The following is an 18319-nucleotide window of genomic DNA, read 5'->3' as shown; positions in this document are numbered from 1 at the left end:
ATTTTTGTTTCAGGAAATACAGTTATGATTCAAAGCAGTATTTTTTATGCTATCATATAATGGAGTGCTATTTTCAAATGAATTAAATTTTCTAATATGGTAAATATGGATATATATACACCTCTCATAAATAAAAGCTTTTTGAAAACTTCTCTTTGGAAACATCAATTTATAAAAGTGTGAAAAGCCCTGAGACCAGAGGTTTCCAAACTTCTGCTTTTAATTAAAACTCCCTCTACCTAGAGGATGTGCAGGGTGTTACCTGTATTGAGAAATGAACTGTACTGTGCTTTGATATGTTATTTGGAGGTTTCTGGACTCTCGTGACTCTCCTCCCTTGGGTTTCCATCTACTGTAGTATTTTAGGTGGCATCGGCTCAGCATACTTTTGTTTTCATAATTGACCTTACATTTTGTTTGTTTGGATTTTTTTGTTAGTTTGCTTTTTATTTCTTTTTTTCTGAGGCAGAGTATCACTGTGTTGCCCAGGCTGGTCTCAAATTCCGTATTCTGCTTCAGCCTTCTGAGTAGCTAGGATTACAAGCATTAATTACCATACCCAGAAATCTTTTTGTAGAACAATTACAATTTACAGAAAAATTGAGATGGGAGTACAGAGAGTTCTCATACACCCTGCACTCAGTTTTTCCTAGTACTGAATTAATATCTTACATGAATGTGGAATACTTGCCACAAATTATGAACCAGTTTGGATGTTTTATAAAGTCCAAAGCTTATTTAGAGTTCTTTAATTTCTGAATAATGGCTTTTGCTATTCCAGGATTCCATCTAGGATGTCACATTACACATGTTTTGTTAGGCTTTTCTGGATTATGACAGGTTTTTTTGCTTCCCTTATTTTTGATGACCTTGAACATTTTGAGAAGTACTGTTCAAGTGTTATCTGTATGACCCTATACTGGAATTTATCAGATGTTTTTCTTATTATTAGATGAAGGTTATGGTTTGGGAGGCAGAGCATGGAAGTAAAGTGCTATTTTTATCACATTATATCAAGGGTACGTATTATCAATGTGGTTTATGACTGATGATGTTGACCTTGAACACCTGGCTAAAGTAGTGTTTGTCATGTTTCTTCACTATACTGCATGCTGTAGAAGGAAGTCCCTGTATTAAGCCCATACTTTGAGGAGTAAGTTTTGGAGTATTTCATGAATCATTTGAAACTCTTCTGCAAAGGAGATTTGTCTTTTCTCTCCCATTACATGATAGCATAAAGATATTTGTTTATTCAGTGATTTATGTATCACAGTATACACTCATGAGTATTTATATTATAATGTGGGTTATAGTTTACTCCAAATAGTTTTATAGCAACAAAATACTATTTGTTGAAAGTTCAGTTTTCCTTTGACTATTGCTGTTAACCAAAAGATGTAACACTGTACTACTTTAAATTATGAGTGCATGGAAAAAGGCAATAAATACCAGGCATTTGGGGAAGAATGGTATCTTTCTAGCTGGAATGGTCAAGGAATAAGGTTTTGGGCTGGTATAGGAAATGATTGAGATAATTGAAAAATGGCTTCTGGGGCTGATAGAGGCAGCATGAGCTGAGACGGGAAGTACAGGGAATGTTCAGGTAACAGTCGTTCTGCTTGTGGCTGATTTGAGCAGGACAGTAGTTATAATTACTGGTGAAAGGCATCTCAAAGGCAAGGGGAGAGACCCATACCTTCTATTAACCCTTTGTATAACTTAAACTTTGTAATATTTGATTTTGAAAACGGTAGATTTACTTAAAAGGAAATGTTACTGGGCCGGGGATTTAGCTCAGTGGTTTTGCCACCTGCTGCGCAAGTGCAAGGACCCGAGTTTGATCCCCGGTACCAAAAAAAAGGAAATGTTACTATTGGTGTTGGGAGATAATAGAAAATAAAGACTGTCCAGGTTGTGGAGGACCCTGAGGGTGAATGCATCTCTTGTTTTCTCTTTCTGTTCTTTCCTCCCCCATATGTATTGCTTTTCTCTTTCTGTAGATAAGGAATTTCTTAAAAGATTTTAGGGACAGATTCATCTGTCAGAGGGAGAGAGAATCGATTGACAGTGGGAGAAGCCTGGAGATAGAGGTCAGATAGGTGAGGTATGAAGTTTGAGTGTTTAGGAAGCTGATAGTAGTGGTAAGAAAAGATAGGATAAATAGAATGATGGAAGAATTGTTAGGATTTGGATTGGGGATAAGGAGGAGGGAAAAATAGATCACACCAGGGTTTCAAGATAGAAAATGCAAATTTTTTTTTTTTGGTACCAGGGATTGAACTCAGGACCTTGCACTTATAAGGCAGGCATGGTGCCACTGAGCTAAATCCCTGGGCTGAAAATGTTATTTTTAACACTTAAAAATAAAGTCAATAATTCTTGGATCACCAGGCTCCTGTTTGGGTACAACTTGTACTATAGAGAATTTCCAAATCCCCTTCCCATGTAAGATGACTCATGGATTGGCAGTGATAGAAGAAGCTTAACATACATTAAGACAGTTGCTAACTCCTTTGTTTTGTTATTTTCCAACAGAGTTTTAGATTTGGTGTGGAAATAGCCTATGTGGGAGCTACTATCTTGGATGTCTGCAAGAGAGTAAGGAAAAAGACATTGGTTGGAGGAAACCATCTGAGTAAGGCTTTTAATGTCCTTCTCTTATTTGCTACAAAAATTAATTGTGTCATTTAATTTCATTTGCCACAGAGTTTGTGCTTTCTCCCCAAAGGTGGCATTAGAGGTGATACAAAGGGACAAGTGGCTCTTTTGTCCCGCACCAACGCTAATGTGTTTGATGAGGCTGTACGGGTGACTGAAGGAGAAGTACCATCAAGGATACATTTGATTGGGGTAAGAGTAAATTTCTGTTGACTTCTTCATGCATAGAAACATTGTAGACAAACATACCTGATAAAAATGTTCAACTTCATTAAAATTTGTGCAGGAGAGCTTTTGGGTTTTTGGCTCTTTTCATCAGGCTGCATCGTGACTGAAGTTTTTATTCTTGGCTACCCTGAGGATGCTAGTGAAATATTCCTGTAAAGTCAGACCCAATAAGGACCAAGGATCTTTTCTTCTATTCTTTAGCAAACTAATGTTCTTCTTATAGTGGGCTATTCAGGGAGGCTGCTTGCTGTCTGAGGCTTTTCTGACTGTGTGTTGTCTATTAGTGTGAGACAGCTGAGCTGACAACATGCTGGCAGCACCGGTTACTCTAAAACACATGGAGTTAAACCCTGGGTTCTAGCTCTGGCCCTGTCACTAACTTGTGTGTCTTGGGGCAACTTCTGTGTGCCTCATTCTCTCTAAGACAAAACAATGCCTTTCCCTGACCTGCTTCACAGGGAAGTTAAGATATAATGAAGCAAAGTTATGTGACTAAGTGATATCATTTATAGAAAATATTTTTGAGGGCCTATCACTTGCTAGGTACTCAATATATGTACTCAGTGATTCATAATCAAAAGGTACTTGATTTTTTTTAAAAATAAAGATTATAGGGTCGGGGATTTAGCTCAGTGGTTTCACTGCCTGCTGCGCAAGCGCAAGGACCCGAGTTCGATCCCCAGTACCAAAAAAAAAAAAGATTATATATTCATGCGATAGAAATTGTGGAACTAAAATGAAAAATTACATCTAATCCCAGTATTTCAGTAGTAGTTCTCATTTTTGTTAATTATTTTTGTCTTTGTCTTTATAGTATATTTTTTGCATAATTGAAATTACGGTCTATATAAAGATGTGTGCTTTTTTTCATTCAACACAAGCATATTTTCTTTCATTACTATTGTAATTGCTTTATAATATTGATCTAGTAGATACAGCATAATTTAGCTATTTCATTATTGTAAGAGAATAATATTTTTGGACTGTCATCTATCCTGGGCATGATATAAAGTAAATTGTTCTCTTTTGCTCTGTTGCATCCCCTTTATACCTGTAACGTGTCATTATCATGATCCCATTTGTGCTTGTGAGTTCTAATGTATCCTGTCTTATTTCACTATTTTACGTGTCCTTCCCCAAAACATGAAAAGCCCTTGGAGCGAGGTGCCCTAGTCATTTTGTCTACTGGATCTGGTGCTGTGTGAGGGCTGGAACCCTAACCAGTATTCAGCAGGCACTGCTTAGGTAGAACAGGGTTACTATGGCACAATTACGCCTTTTCCTCCCAGAGCTTACCTTTAAAATAAAAAAATAATCTGGACCTGTAGACATTATTTCTGTTCCACAAGAAACAGTGGTAAGTATTCCCAGTCACCACTTTGTACTTAGTTACTCTTCGTGGCAACCATTTCCTGTTCCTGGAGGTAGACTTACATTGCCCTTTCATTGGTGAGAAAGCAGTGTGCTGCTAGGTCTCACCTTTTTGAAAAACATAGGAAGAGTTTTAGGTAGCAGCTAAAATTTATAATTTGATAATTCTGAGTTTCCAGGCCACTCATTAACTCAATGCTGTGTGGTTGTGGTTGATGGAAGTTCCTCACTTAACTGGGTATGCTTTGAGTGCAGTTTGAGATCATATCCAAGAAACTATCTTATTTAAAATTCCTATGCCTACATTAGGTTTATTTTGTTTTGTTAAGAAGCAAAACAAAAATCCCACCAAAAAACTTTTTCAGGGGATTAAATCATTTGGATTGGACAGAATCGTTGATATTTGGATCCTCCTTCAGCCAGAGGAAGAGCGAAAGAAACGTGAGTACCCACTGGCCTGGAGCAGTGGAAAGCAGCACTCAAATGACAGGGATGGGGATGGCTTGGGTTGGTTCTGAGTCAGAGTTCTTGTCACTCCAGAGAAGCGGCTCTTTTCCCTTAAAGAGAGAAATGCCTGAGACCTCTTGTTTTCCGAGGTACTGACAGATTTTTCTAGATATTTCTTTGAGGAGTCTCATTACTTTCCATCATTGGTCCCTTCGGTTGTCTTCCCCTGCATCCCTGTCTACCTGAACAGCTTTACACATTGACACCTCTGCATTGGGCCCCATATAGCTTCTGGTATTTTCATAGTGCTTTTCTTTTCCTTTTGATCACACTATTACAAATCCCTGTGAAGTAGGTGAGGATCTATTGGAGATGGAGAGACCACTACACTGATTTGCCTAGGGACGCACGGTGAGTTAGTGATGCAGTCAGGACCGGAACCTGGGTCTCCCAATTTAGAGCCAACTAGTGTCATGCTCTGGCTAGAAGTGTGTAGCTGCTGCCTTAGAGTTAGGACAGCCTACCTCACGATGACCTGTGTTTGTGTTCTCCTCAGGAAACCTCATCATTAAAGACAGATTTATCAGAAGATGGGTGCACAAAGAGGGCTTTAGTGGCTTTAAGAGGTATGTGACTGCTGCGGAGGACAAAGAGCTTGAAGCGAAGATTGCAGTTGTTGAGAAGTATAATATCAGGATTCCAGAACTGGTGGAAAGGATAGAGAAATGCCATATAGAAGATCTGGATTTTGCAGGTAAGGAAAGCTACCGCTTCTTATCTTCCTCCAAGTGGAGGAACAGATTGTCTTCTTATATTTCATTCTGCATGAAGTATCTGTGACCATGAGTGGCTGTGCTGTTTAAGAGAAATGGGACAAGGCCCTGGGTTTGATCCCAAGTACTACATAAAGAGAAAAGGGAATAGAGCAGGGTGCTCATTCTACCTTACAGGTCTTTATTGCTGTATCAGTTTGAAACCAGCCAAATGGAGTTTTTGAGTACAGCTCTACCATGTATAACTTTGGGCAAGCCATACAGCCCTTTCCTAGGCATCTGTCCCTTCCTGTGTCAAGTGTAGAAGATGGGTCAAGGTACTCTGCACACTGGAATGTGATTTTTTCTTTTGGTACCAGGGATCAAACTCAGAACCTTGTGCTTGTGAGGCAGGTGGCAGAACCACTGAGCTAAATCCCCAGCCCCTGGAATGTGATTCTTTTTTTTTTTTTTGGCTTAAATTCTTTTATTGGTACATTTTAGGTATACGGTACATTTACATTTATCATTGGGTGCTTGTACCTGTACATGATGTATCTTGGTTCTTATTTTTTCCCCATTTCCTGTCCTCCCTTCACCCCCTCCACCCCTTCCCTATTTACAAAGACTTTGTTTCCATTTTTTCCTTTTTTTACAATTTTTTCTTTCCCTTCTTTCCTTTCCCCTTCCCCCCACTTTCCCTACCCCTTTGGACCTTTTCTTCCTATTTCAAATTATCAATTATTCATTTTAATCATTTTAATCCTTATTTACACTTTCAGTTTCTCATACCAGAGAAACTATTTGGTATTTACACATGTGTGTCCTATTTATTTCACCTAAGAGTATGGCTTCAATATGCATCCATTTAGCTATAAATGTCTCTAGTTTCTCATTCTTTATGGCTGAGTAGTACTCCATTTTATAAAAAAACCACATCTTCTTTATCCAGTTTCTAGTTGATGGGCACTTGGGCTGTTTCCAGGTGGTGCTTTGCAACAAATTTTCTCTGAACTTTCTCTTTTTCTGACTATAGTTTCCTCTTTTTCCTTTTCCTACAGAGCTTTACATCTGCAAGGAAACTTTTTCTTCTCGTTTCTTTCCCTGGGAAGTACCCATCTAACCAAGTTCTGTCTTTCTGTTGTAGAGTACATTTTGGGCACTGTGCACAAAGCCAAAGGCTTGGAGTTTGATACTGTGCATGTTCTGGATGATTTTGTGAAAGTGCCTTGTGCCAGGCATAATCTTGCCCAGCTTCCTCACTTCCGAGTTGGTAAGGAGACTGGTCTCTCCTCTGGTCCTCTTGTTTTAGTAGTTAGGAATTGCCTCGCTGCTTTTTGACTGCCTGGAGTTTGGTTGAATGATGTGACCTGCTTATAGGGTCGTTCTAGAAGGAAAAAAAAGAAACACCTCCTAGTCCTAAACTCTTGATTCTTAATATTGTGGCTTTTAGAACAATTGAACTTCCACAGGGGCCTCTGTCTCAGGAGTACTTGCAATTATGCTCACATCTGACCTTCAGCCTTGAGCTTTTTACTGTCAGAGTGTGGGTGTCCAGCCGCATCTTTTTAAAACATTTAATTTACCTGCTTACCATAGTATTTTTTTTCTTTAATTCTCATTAAAATAATTAAAAATCATAAAAGATGAAGTAGCACACTTTATCATTTGTCTGTTCTCCCCCACCCCCGTACCAGGAATTGAACTCAGGACCTCGTGCTTGTGAGGCAGGGATGGTGCCACAAAGCTAAATCCCAGGCCTATCATTTGTCTACTTTTTAAAATTTATATTCAAGGCTAGTTACTAAACTCTAAAGCACCAGTCCTATTATTTTGGTTTTAAATCTTAGAATAAAACCATTTGAAGTTTTCAAACAAAAAAGTTGTTATATATGGATTAAAAATTTGGAACATAGCATAAATTGAAGTGATGAAAATGTAAATATTAAATATCCCTTACATCTAATGAATATAGCCAAAAAGGGGGAGAGACATGATGTTGAACACAAGTAGAAGTGGAGTGAGGAGAAAGGTGACCAAAGAGTGATTATCATCTGCTTTTTGTTGGGGAAGGTGCTCTGTGGAGATGTAATTTACATACTGAGTAATCTACCCATTCGAAATGTTCATTTCAGTGGCTTTTAGCCTATTTGAAGATCCACTGCTTTGTTGTACTAGGTGCTAAGACTGAGAGATGAGAAGTATAAGATGGGTAGAACAGACTTATTCATGTGTTTTTTTCCCCTGATTGTCCTGTGACAACTTAAGACATTTCCGGACTGGACAGAGTGAGTCCAGAGAGACAGTTAAGGAAATGGAAAAAGCATAGGTATCGGATCCCACCATGGCCCTTGATTTGTAGTGGCCTCATTTTGTGGGTGACTTACCCCTATCCACTCCAGTTTCCCCATCCACCTCACAGGTATTGTAAGGAGAGCTGGGACCAGTACTGTATCTGTTACCTTGCTAATGTTAAATTATAAATTAACACATACCAAGGCTAAAAAACTAGTCTTTGAGGTTTTTGTTGTTGACGTTGATGTTTGTTGGAAAACTTTGTATATACAACCAGCCAATCTGGAATGGTTTTTAAAGGAATTAGTGAGGGTTGTAAACATTTAGATGAGATTATAGTTTTTATAAGCAGGCTTTTGAGTTATGTTTTTCCTTTCTTTAGAGTCATTTTCTGAAGATGAATGGAATTTACTGTATGTTGCAGTAACTCGTGCCAAGAAGCGTCTCATAATGACCAAATCACTGGAAAACATTTTGACTTTGGCTGGGGTAAGAGGAATGGAGGCCATGATTAATTTCACCATGTTTGAACTTTATTTGGTTTGAGTGAGGGATCAAGCTGTAGACCTTCACAGGGGTTTGGGTCAGAAAGTTAGATGGGAAAGGAAGAGCTTCAGTGTTCAGAGGCCAGTCAAGAAGCAAGAACTGTTTTAACTGAGGAAACAAAAGTGTGGCTCCTTTCCACATTTTTTCCTAATTCAGTTTTTAAAAGTCTGTTTAAAATATCAACTGTTTTTATGTATTTCTTAATTTCCCTTTGCTCCATTAGTTCTCAACATATAGGGGGAAAGTGGCAAGAGTGTTTTCTGCATCTGAACTTCCTGCCTTTCACTCCTTGTTCTTTTGGGAATGGAAGATGTTGCTGCCACCAGGAGACTTTCAAGGGAAGGAGCCCTAGCCCTTCCCAGGTACCTGGTAGTGTGCAGGTACCAGAAAAGTGAGCTCATTCGCATTTACTCTTTTTTTGTTGTTTGTACTTTTCAGTCCTCAACCTTGTTGGAAACTGAACCACACATTTAGTCTACTTAGTCCATCTTTCCCTGAATTTTAGATACTTAAAGTCTAACATTTGAACCTTAATGCATAAAATATTTTGTTTTTGGTACCGGGGATCAAACTCGGGACCTTGCACTTGCAAGGCAGGCAGTGGAACCACTGCACTAAATCCCCGGCCGTTATGCATAAAATGTAATAAAAATATTCTTTTTTCCTTAAGAATCTCAAGAACATAAAATTTTATATAGCAGGAAGGTTTATTCAGGGAGCCATGTTATACTGTCTCCCAGGGAAGTGAGACATGGTAGCAGCTCTAGAATCTATACATTGCTACTAATGGCATTGAACCTCAGGGTATGGGATGGGTGGGACAGTAACCATTTTTTTTTTAGAGAGTGATGTTCAAAATGTCAGAGTTGTTAAGCAGTGGAAAACAGAACCTTGGTACTCATATCTGAACATTTATTGAGTGCGTAGTATGTGCCATGCATCTTTATAGGCACTGGAGTTGTAATGGTAGGCAAGAGAAATTCCTGCCTTCATGGAGCCTGCATCTAGATTAAGACAAGGTGGACAACAAATTCATGAACAGATAGTTTTCTTCACACTTTTGAGGAAGTTACTATCAAAACCTAAAAGGGAGAACTTTTACAAATAAATAATCCTTATGACCATGTTGCCCGGGCTGAGCTGGAAGGATTGCTTGAGAGCAGAGCAGGAGTTCAGCCTGGGCAGCATAGCAAGACTCCATCTCAAAAACAACAGCAACAACAGAAAGCATTTGTGCAAAAACTTATTTCATAGAACTGATTAGCTTCCACTTTTATTATACTTTTATCTCTCATGTCTCCTTTATCATTTTTCTTTTAAACTTCTCTGAGATAGGCTTATTTGATGATAAAAATATTTCTGTGTTCAAAGTCAGATGCATTTTTCCCCAAACAGATTTTCACCTGGGCATCACTGAGGATGACAGCCCAAGCATCAGAATTTAGTTTCTTCAATGTCACTTGGGTCACCTCTACACTATTTCCATACAGGGCTGGGAAGTAGGTATTTCAGGTATTACAGGCCACACAATCTCTGCCTGGTTTTGAACCACAAGAGTGACCATGGATAGTATAGTATTGAATTGGTGTGTTGAGGTTACAATAAAACTTAATATACAAAAAAGGCACTGGTCTGAATTTGGCCCACTTGTAGGTTATAGACTTTGGTTTAGATCTAGGTGTGACTTTTCCTAATCTCTCAACCAGCACCTCAAGGAATTAAACAGAATAATAATGTTTATGTACAAATAGCTCCTACCCGTTATGTGATTTTTGTGTATAAACTTTGATTGTAGAATCAAAGTGTTTAGAGTGTGTAGTGTGGTTTTCTCATAGAATTACTTTTACACTAGTGATTAAACCTTTAACAAAAGAAATTGTTATATTGGTAACTTTTTAGTAGAGTATTATATAATGGTGCCTTGATTCACAAACTTAATTTGTTCCATGTTTGTGTTCATGCGGGAAAGATAGCTGCAATTGTATTGATTACCCAGTGCAGAGTTCACAAACAAAAACAAAATTTTGCCAAACACTTCTGTTTGCAAACCAAATTGTTTCCAAGCAGAAGCATTCATGAACCAACAAGGTACCACTGTAGAACAGTAGTATCATTTCACAACATCTGTTAAATAGAATTTTTTTAACATAGGAAAATTTCAAGACATTAAAGAGTTGTGAAAACTGCATTGAATAACCATACACACAGTATTCCTGTATATGTATTTGGATAATGTGTGGCCTGTACTAACCAATCCATAATCATTTTTTTATGATTACTAGTCTTGGTTACTTTTCTTGTTGCTGGGACAAAATACCTGACATCCAAAGTTAAAAGAGGAAAGATTTATTTCAGCTCACAGTAAGTAGAGGTCTCAGTCCATAATCAGCTGGCTCCATGGTAGAGGGACATCGCACAGGAGAAAGAGTCCATGGCAAAACAGGCAAGAGACAGCAAGCAGCAATTGGCAAGCATGCCTTGCCCTTTTATCCCATGCAGGCTAAAAGCCTTTTGGGTGGTGCCACTCACAACCAGGGTGGGGCTTCTGTCTTCAGTAAATCCATCAGCCATACACAGAACTATGCTAACTCTAATCATTGGGCTAATTTATTACCACACACCCTTAATCCCAGTATCACACCATTAGTCCACATTCACATACCCTAGATCCAGCCACCTCCCAAAAGCCCCATCTAAGACCACATGAGGTTTTGAGGGGACATCTAGATATAAGCCATAACAATGTCAGAATGCCTTTTTTTGTAGTGATTTGTTCAAGTCACAATCCAAATAAACATTTGGCTATTAGTCTCTTAAATTATTTAATTTAAAGCAATCCAATACTCCTTCATCTCTTGTTTAATGCTCCTTAGTGCAGAAACTGGGTCAATTGTCCTATGGGATGTTCCACATTCTAGATTTGCTTCCTGCATAGTTTTGTAAAGGGCTCTGCATCGCCTGCCCTGGGCTTCCTGTCGAGGTTTGATTTGACTCAGTCGAGGTTTGATTTGACTCAGTCGTAACTTTTTCTGCAGGAGTGCTCCATGGGATAGAAGACAGTCACGCCTCATGTCTCAGGAAGCGCCTGGTACCAGGTTGCCTTGTACCTTGTCCTTTCAGTGAATGCTGAAGGAGTCTTCATCTCTTTAGTAGACAGAGCTAACAAATCCACATTTTTGAAAAGGAAAATAAAGGTTTATACTGATAATTCTCAGCTCAATATTTCATACAAATGCTTGTTGTTTAATACAAATATATAAAGCCACATGAAGCAATTTAAAATGATGAAGTGAATGTCATCTGGTCAATGGGTGGGGTTTGCCACCCATCCCAGATCTGTCTGGTGGCCACACACACTGATAGCACCCTTCCTACCTGAGTGTAACCCCTTCCCCATGGTTACCAGCAGCACTAGCTCACTTGGCTTCATGGTATTTTGTTTGTTCATATGCTTTTATTTTCTGGTACTGGAGAGTGCACTCAAGACCTTTGCACTAAGCTAGCTCTTCAGCCCTTTTTTAATTTCTTATTTTGAGACAGGGTCTTGGTGAGTTCCTAAGTTGCCCAGTCTGGGCTCAAACTTGGATCCTTTTGCCTCATTCTCCTAGTTGACTTTTTTTTAACCAAATGTGCATCACCGACACTGTGAATACTGAAAACAAGACTTTTTTTTTCACATGCTCTCTTCATTCTTTCAGTTTTTAAAGCTGTACCATCCCTGCAATATCAGAGCCTTTAGCCTTTTACTTTTATAACTGTCATGAATTGTCCTGCAGTTCATTTCAGATTTAACATTAAAAGATTTTTACTTCTTTTACAGTGAAACTTAAGGTCCTTAACAGTACTTATTGTTTATACTATTGTATGTATTTCAAAATAATATTCAAAGTAATATCTATGTCATTATTATTGATAAAATACTGACTGGAACTCAGGATTTTTAATGGCTCCATTTCTCCTGGGCATATATTCCACAAATGATGCCTGGTCAAAATTCCATGTTCTGAAGTCATTTGAAGTATGTGTTTCTTTCCTTTGTGGTTTTATCACTAATTAAATATGCAGTTAGATATACTTTTTTGTAATTCACTCAGCAATTGTGTCCCTTCTTTTTGATTTGTCCTTTTTTGAATGTGTAAAGGTCATTTGTTTTCGAAGTCTTGACTTTGTAACAAGAGAAGTCTCTTTCCTTCCTGTCCCCTTCAGATTATTGTCTTCATTAGAAGCTACTTAAAAAAAAAAAAAAAATCAGTTAATTTATCCTTCAGTATCTTCCTGTATCAAGAAATCTGTATTTTCACATTCTCCTTTTCCACAAAAGGTGGCGTTCTGTATATGTTGTGTACCTCACTTTGTCATTTAGAAATGTGCAGGGAAATCACTCTCACTCCGTAAAGCTTTCTCATTCCTGTACAGTGGAGCAGTTCTCTGTGTCAGTGTACCATGACTGTTGCAGTCCCTCACAGATGAACATTGGGCTGCTTCCAATGATTTGTTTGCTAATGCCAGGGTGTGCAGTCTCATCTGTGAGTCATGATCTCTCTCTCTCTCTCTTTTTTTTTTTGTTGTTTTTTGGTACCGGGGATTGAACAGTCATGGTCTCTTTTACCAGTGCATCTCCGGGATGCAGTTGTAAAAGTGGAACTGCTAGAAAAGGTGAATGTGAGTGTGATTTTTCTAGCTATTTCACAATTCTTCATATATTTGGTATCATTTTAGAGCCCCATCAGTTATATATCCCTTAAATAGGGTGTAACCTAACTTTCTGTAAACAGCTTGTCAGGTGGTTGCTGCATACATTTTATGTGGAAAGTAAGTTTTCCCCTTAGAAGAACAGAACTCAGACTAGAGAAATATTTCCTTCTCAGTGAGACTGAGTTGGGAAACATCTGTCTGCCCATAGGAGGCTCTGAGGAAGCCTGGGAAGACTGCCTGTTTGTGTCAACAGATGTTAAGTCTGAAAGACCTTCAGTGAGATGGAGTACATCTGCTTCTTTTTTAAATTCCAGTTTGTGCTTATGTAGGGACATCTTGTTTCAAGAGGGGCTGAGTTTAGCCACTGGTCGGAAAGGCCGGCCACAAAGGATGTTGAAGGCTCTGCTGTGTGCATGAGAGTAATAATTTAAAGGCTATGAAAGCCTGTTGAGAAGGATAGAGTCATGGATTTTGGTATTTCAAAGTCAGAGTGTGCAGTTTTCTGCTACCTGGATTGAAAAACCACTTTGATCTCCTCTGTAACCCAACAGGAGGACAGGTAGCCTCCCTTTTTTTCTCGCCCCTGGGTTAGTCTGTTTTGTGTTGCTAGAATGAAATACTTGAGGCAGGCCATTTTATTAAGTCAAGAGGTCCATTTGATTTAATTCTGGTGGCTGGGGTGTTCAAACAGCATGGTGCCAGCATCCTGTTCAGGGCCCTCTGGCTGCATCACAGCATGATAGAAAAACAGTGAGCCAACTGGTTGCATGCAGAACAGCCAGATGTGTCTAGTGACCTCACGTCATAACAATCTGCTCTCATGAGAACTCACTTCTCAAGACCAGCATTAATCCCTTCTGAGGTGGTGTCCCCATGACCTAGTCACCTGGTATTACTCTCTGCCTCTTAAAATTTGTACTATTCAACCTAGTCGTGCTGGCAACCAAGCTTCCAGTACACAAACTTTTAGGGGACCAAACTATATTTAAGTCATAGGAATCTCTTAGAAAATATGTCTTCATTTTCTAAAAGTTTGAAGTTTTGAGGAAGTGAAGGAAATAATTGTGTTGTTGGGCCGAGGATTTAGCTCAGTGGTTCCGCCCCCTGCCTCGCAAGCGCAAGGTCCCAAGTTCGATCCCCAGTACCAAAAAAAAAAAAATAGTAATAATAATAATTGTGTTGTTGAAGTATGATGTAGAAAAAGTCTAATTGCTCAGAAGACAGCTTCTCAGCCTCTCAGATCTTAGGTTCTTTTTTTTTTTGGTACTGGGGACCGAACTCAGGACCTTGTGCTTGTGAGGCAGCCAGCAGCACTACCAAGCTAAATCCCTAGCCCTGATCTTAGGTTCTAAATTGAGATCTCATAAGTGCATCCTTTGGACAGGCCTACCGTGGAGTTTGTACTCAGCAAGTGCCTGTCCAAGGATGAAAGAAGTGCCTCCTTCTTCTGTGGGTGGTCATGGTACAAAGCTTAGGCCCTGGTCAGGCCTGGTTCACTCCCAGTTCTTCCACTCACGCATTTGTGATTGAGGGTATGCTACTTAACCACTCTGCTTCAGTTTCCCTATCTGTAAAACTGTCATAATGACCATAACTGCAGCTCAAAAGATTGGTTTTTTTGGTACTGGGGATTGAACTCAGGAGCTTGTGCTTTCAAGGCAGGCGGTGGAACCACTGAGCTAAATCCCCGGCCCCTCAAAAGATATTTTTTATAAATTAGGTAAATATTAACTTTTATTCTATCACATTGATGTATTACATTTTGATATAATCAGATTAACCTTTCAGGGCTCTACATAGACTATGTCCTTAGTACATACTAGATGAATGTTTATGTTTTAAATTTATTACAGTAAAAGACATGTTGTCATTAATCCTCCTCACAATATTCCCCTTTGCTTCAGACATTCTTATTCCATCTTTCTTGACACTTTCTAAAGCAGTCCTGGAAGTTCTCTTTTGTGAGTGTCTTAATGAGATGCACTAAAAAATATGGTGAATGCTCATTACAGCTGTGTCCTCATTCACGTTGTTTACTGAGTTTGGTGCTTGGGTGACTTGTGGTTCTTCCCCAAATTCAAAATGCCTATGAAAAGTGAATGTTTTGATCGATTCAGGACATTAAGGCACCCACAACAGCACAACTAAAGACACTCGTGAAAGACTTCCATAGTGTGTTTTTTATTGTAATAAACTTTTTAAAAAAATTAACATTCATTGTATTTTTCAGTCATGTACTTTTCACTGTCCATGTTTTATGTGAAATGTATACTGTGTTCAGAGTACATACCATACATGCATGCAGTAGTGTGTTCATAGCATATATTGTATGCGTTCAAAGTGCACATTATACAGGTAATACTGTTAAGTACATTATACATGTAATACATACTGTATAGTACCTATCATACATTTAACTATAGCATTGTTTGAAGGTACTAGGTTGTTATTTGTGCTTTTCATTGTAATGCTGTCAACTGTAATGGAGAGCCCAAAGGCTATCTGACATTTCATGTCACCAGATGAGTGCTGAAGCAGAGTCCAGTTGCCTTCTTTTTTGTGGTTCTTAGCACCTTTTATTAAAGTATGACCCTTGATGACAGTCTGGCAGGCATATCTATGTCAGCCGAGAAGGGAATGATAGAGGACACAAATACAGAAACAGTAGGATTCAGAAAAATAATAGCTATTTTGTATGGGGTAGATGACCTCCACAGTTGTACAACAAACACCAGTTCTTTATCTATACAAACTGCCCCTGTCCCACTCCCCCTTTTTTCCCACCGCCCCCTCTTAAAGATCTACTAATCTTCAAATAATATAATATGCTGTTACAGAAATAACATTGGCATAGATAACTCCTCTGTCAGAGACAGTGGGAGTTGCCAGAGCTCTAGATAGGTGGAAGTGGCCATAGATGTGCCCAGCTTCTTCCCTCTGGGGCCGCATACTGGCAGAGCACCACCTTCAGGGAGGCTGGAATCAATTGCCTTCTATTAAGCTAGATATTCAGGAGATTTTTTAAAAAATGTCCAATAGTGCTACTCTTGTTTTTAAAAAAGTATAGTTGTCATTGTAATGGGTTTGTTGTCGTTATTTTTAAAGTGAATTAATATTTGTATGATTTCTTAGTTTAGAATTCTAACATGGCAAACTTCAATAAATCTCGTAAACAAAGTCTCTTTGGACCCCTTAATGTTTAGTAGTGTAAAAGGTCCTGAAACTTCATGGCTACTCTGGAGAATATTTTACAAAGTATAGCTTACAATTCTCTAATGATTTATGAAATTCAGTGGGCTATGACAGGGTTTTAAGAAGCAAAATGGTTTAAAATCTAAAATCAGGGTACATTGCATGTAAGTTTACATGGTATTTTGTGAAATTTTATTTCAGCTTCTTATGTACTTGCATAGAATTGTAATGGTAAGTGGTAAGTAAACTTTGAAAGTCAACCCTGGAGAAATTTGTGCAGTTGGCCAGGAAACTTGTACAAGCATATTCATCGCTACATTGTCAAAATGTTTAGAAACCACTTGAATATCCACACCAAGGGAATGGATAAATGTGAAAGTGCTATGATTGAGTCTTCTGTAGCACTTGAGAGAAATGTACTAGATGAGAAGGAAGCCAGAAGTATAACATTTATGTAAACAAATATCTTTGAAAGGATACCTTATGTTCTTAGATAGATAGATAGATAGATAGATAGATAGATAGATAGATGCAAGAGTATGGCTGTTTTGGAACAGGTCAGAAAAGACACCAAATTCAAGATGCTTATTGTCTCTGGAGAAAGAAATGCAGATGATAGGCAAAGGGACATCAGCAAGATCTGTAGTTTTATTTTAAAAGCAATTTCACACTGTCCTTTGTCAGACCTTGTCATTTGAAACTTACGTGTTTATGTATTTTCCATTTTGTGTAGCAGATAGGTAGTAGGTTCCACAAGAGAAAAAATCAAATAAAATATGGGTCATAGATGGTGAAAAAAAATTGATTATTAGCAGTTTTAGTTCAGAAAATAGGATATCATAATTTATTGGTCACCAGATAATTATAGTTCTGCCTAGTGTGTATGCGATTCCTTGGGGCCACAGTACCTCAGATGGAGGGAACTGATGTTGTAGCATCTCCACTTTAGGAGATTGCCCGCCAGGCATGAGGACTCTGCAGATACTGTTGTATTTCTTCCTCACAGCAACCATATGAAATAGGTACCATGTTATCTGCATTTTACAAATTAAAAATAACTTTGAGTTGAGTCACTTGCCCACTAGCCAGCCAACATCTTGGGAAGGTGGAGAAACATTTGGGGTTGGCCTGGGCAGGTTCTTCTAAGGTTTTCTATTTTGGCTTAGGTTGTAAAGTGAATGCACAAATAGTTTTCTAGTGATGTAATTAGGGATGGGGGGTTAATATAAGATAAAATCCAGAAATAGTCCTAAAACAGTCCTAAAATCTAGTAATCTGTAGTTTTGTATGTCCATTACATTTTTGTAAAAAAAAGAAAAAAAAAAACAACCTAGCAGTTATACCAGAAACCAGTTGGACAGTCTTGGATGTTCTTTCTTGAGATAATTTTGAAAGCAAGAAAAGTCATGGACTGTCAGCATCTCTGGATTGGTGTAAAAGATGTTTCCAGCTCCCTAGCTCTCGGAGTTTCCAAGTCGAAGGTAGCAGAGATATTTCAATTAACTTTTTTCTCTCCCTTTCTTTCTCAGGAGTACTTCTTGCAAGTTGAGCTGACAAGTAATGTTTTAAAAACAGGAGTGGTTCGCTGCTGTGTGGGGCAGTGCAACAATGCCATCCCTGTAGATACTGTCCTCACCATGAAGAAACTGCCAATCACTTATGTATGTATGCTGTCTGTAGACTTTATAATTACATACATTTCATAGCTTGTGAACAAGGTGCTTATTTGGGTTTTGGATGAGGTACATAAAAGAGACCCTTTTGTAATCTTTTTTAAATGGCTTTTTGTATGTAAAGCATAACAAACGTGAGGTTTGCCCTTATGTCAGACAGTATAATCAAGGCTCAGGATGGGTGGTACTGTCTGGACAAGCTAATTGGCCTTTCTCTCTGGGAGATGGGGTGTGACGAGATATTGCAAAGGAGAGCTCCTTACCTGGAGGTCATTTTCTGTTTTTATTGGTTCTCTCTCTCTCTGGGTTTTTGGTTTTTTTTGTTTTTGTTTTGTTTTGTTTTTTGGTGCTGGTCATTGAACCCAGAGCCTCACGCATGCTAAACCCATACTCTTCCACTGAGCTATACCCACAGTGCACAGTTCTTTTGTCTTTTGACTTTTATAAATTTTTGTTAGAGGA

The 18319-nt window shown here is 38.6% G+C and overlaps 1 protein-coding gene across 7 annotated transcripts in view; it reads left to right on the top strand.

Annotated features, from left to right (window-relative positions):
- Fbh1 (F-box DNA helicase 1) overlaps positions 1-18319 on the top strand; it is a 47653-nt gene that overhangs the window by 28650 nt on the left and 684 nt on the right. For 5 of the 7 annotated variants that reach the window (XM_087181310.1, XM_087181308.1, XM_004854522.4 and 2 more), the window contains 7 exons: positions 2536-2635; positions 2729-2850; positions 4623-4698; positions 5261-5458; positions 6604-6729; positions 8134-8240; positions 17714-17845. In XM_087181310.1, the coding sequence (XP_087037436.1) occupies positions 2536-2635; positions 2729-2850; positions 4623-4698; positions 5261-5458; positions 6604-6729; positions 8134-8240; positions 17714-17845 (861 nt within the window). The remainder of the gene's footprint in view (positions 1-2535; positions 2636-2728; positions 2851-4622; positions 4699-5260; positions 5459-6603; positions 6730-8133; positions 8241-17713; positions 17846-18319) is intronic. The other 2 variants (XM_087181311.1, XM_087181307.1) reach the window with 1 other exon arrangement.

The sequence above is a fragment of the Heterocephalus glaber genome, unplaced genomic scaffold (assembly GCF_053883595.1).
Source record: "Heterocephalus glaber isolate CG9 unplaced genomic scaffold, H.glaber_assembly_v1.0 deba00001472, whole genome shotgun sequence".
Classification (NCBI taxonomy): domain Eukaryota; kingdom Metazoa; phylum Chordata; class Mammalia; order Rodentia; family Bathyergidae; genus Heterocephalus; species Heterocephalus glaber.
The sequence above is the reverse complement of the archived record's forward strand: the minus strand, read 5'-3'. Positions and strand labels throughout refer to the sequence as shown.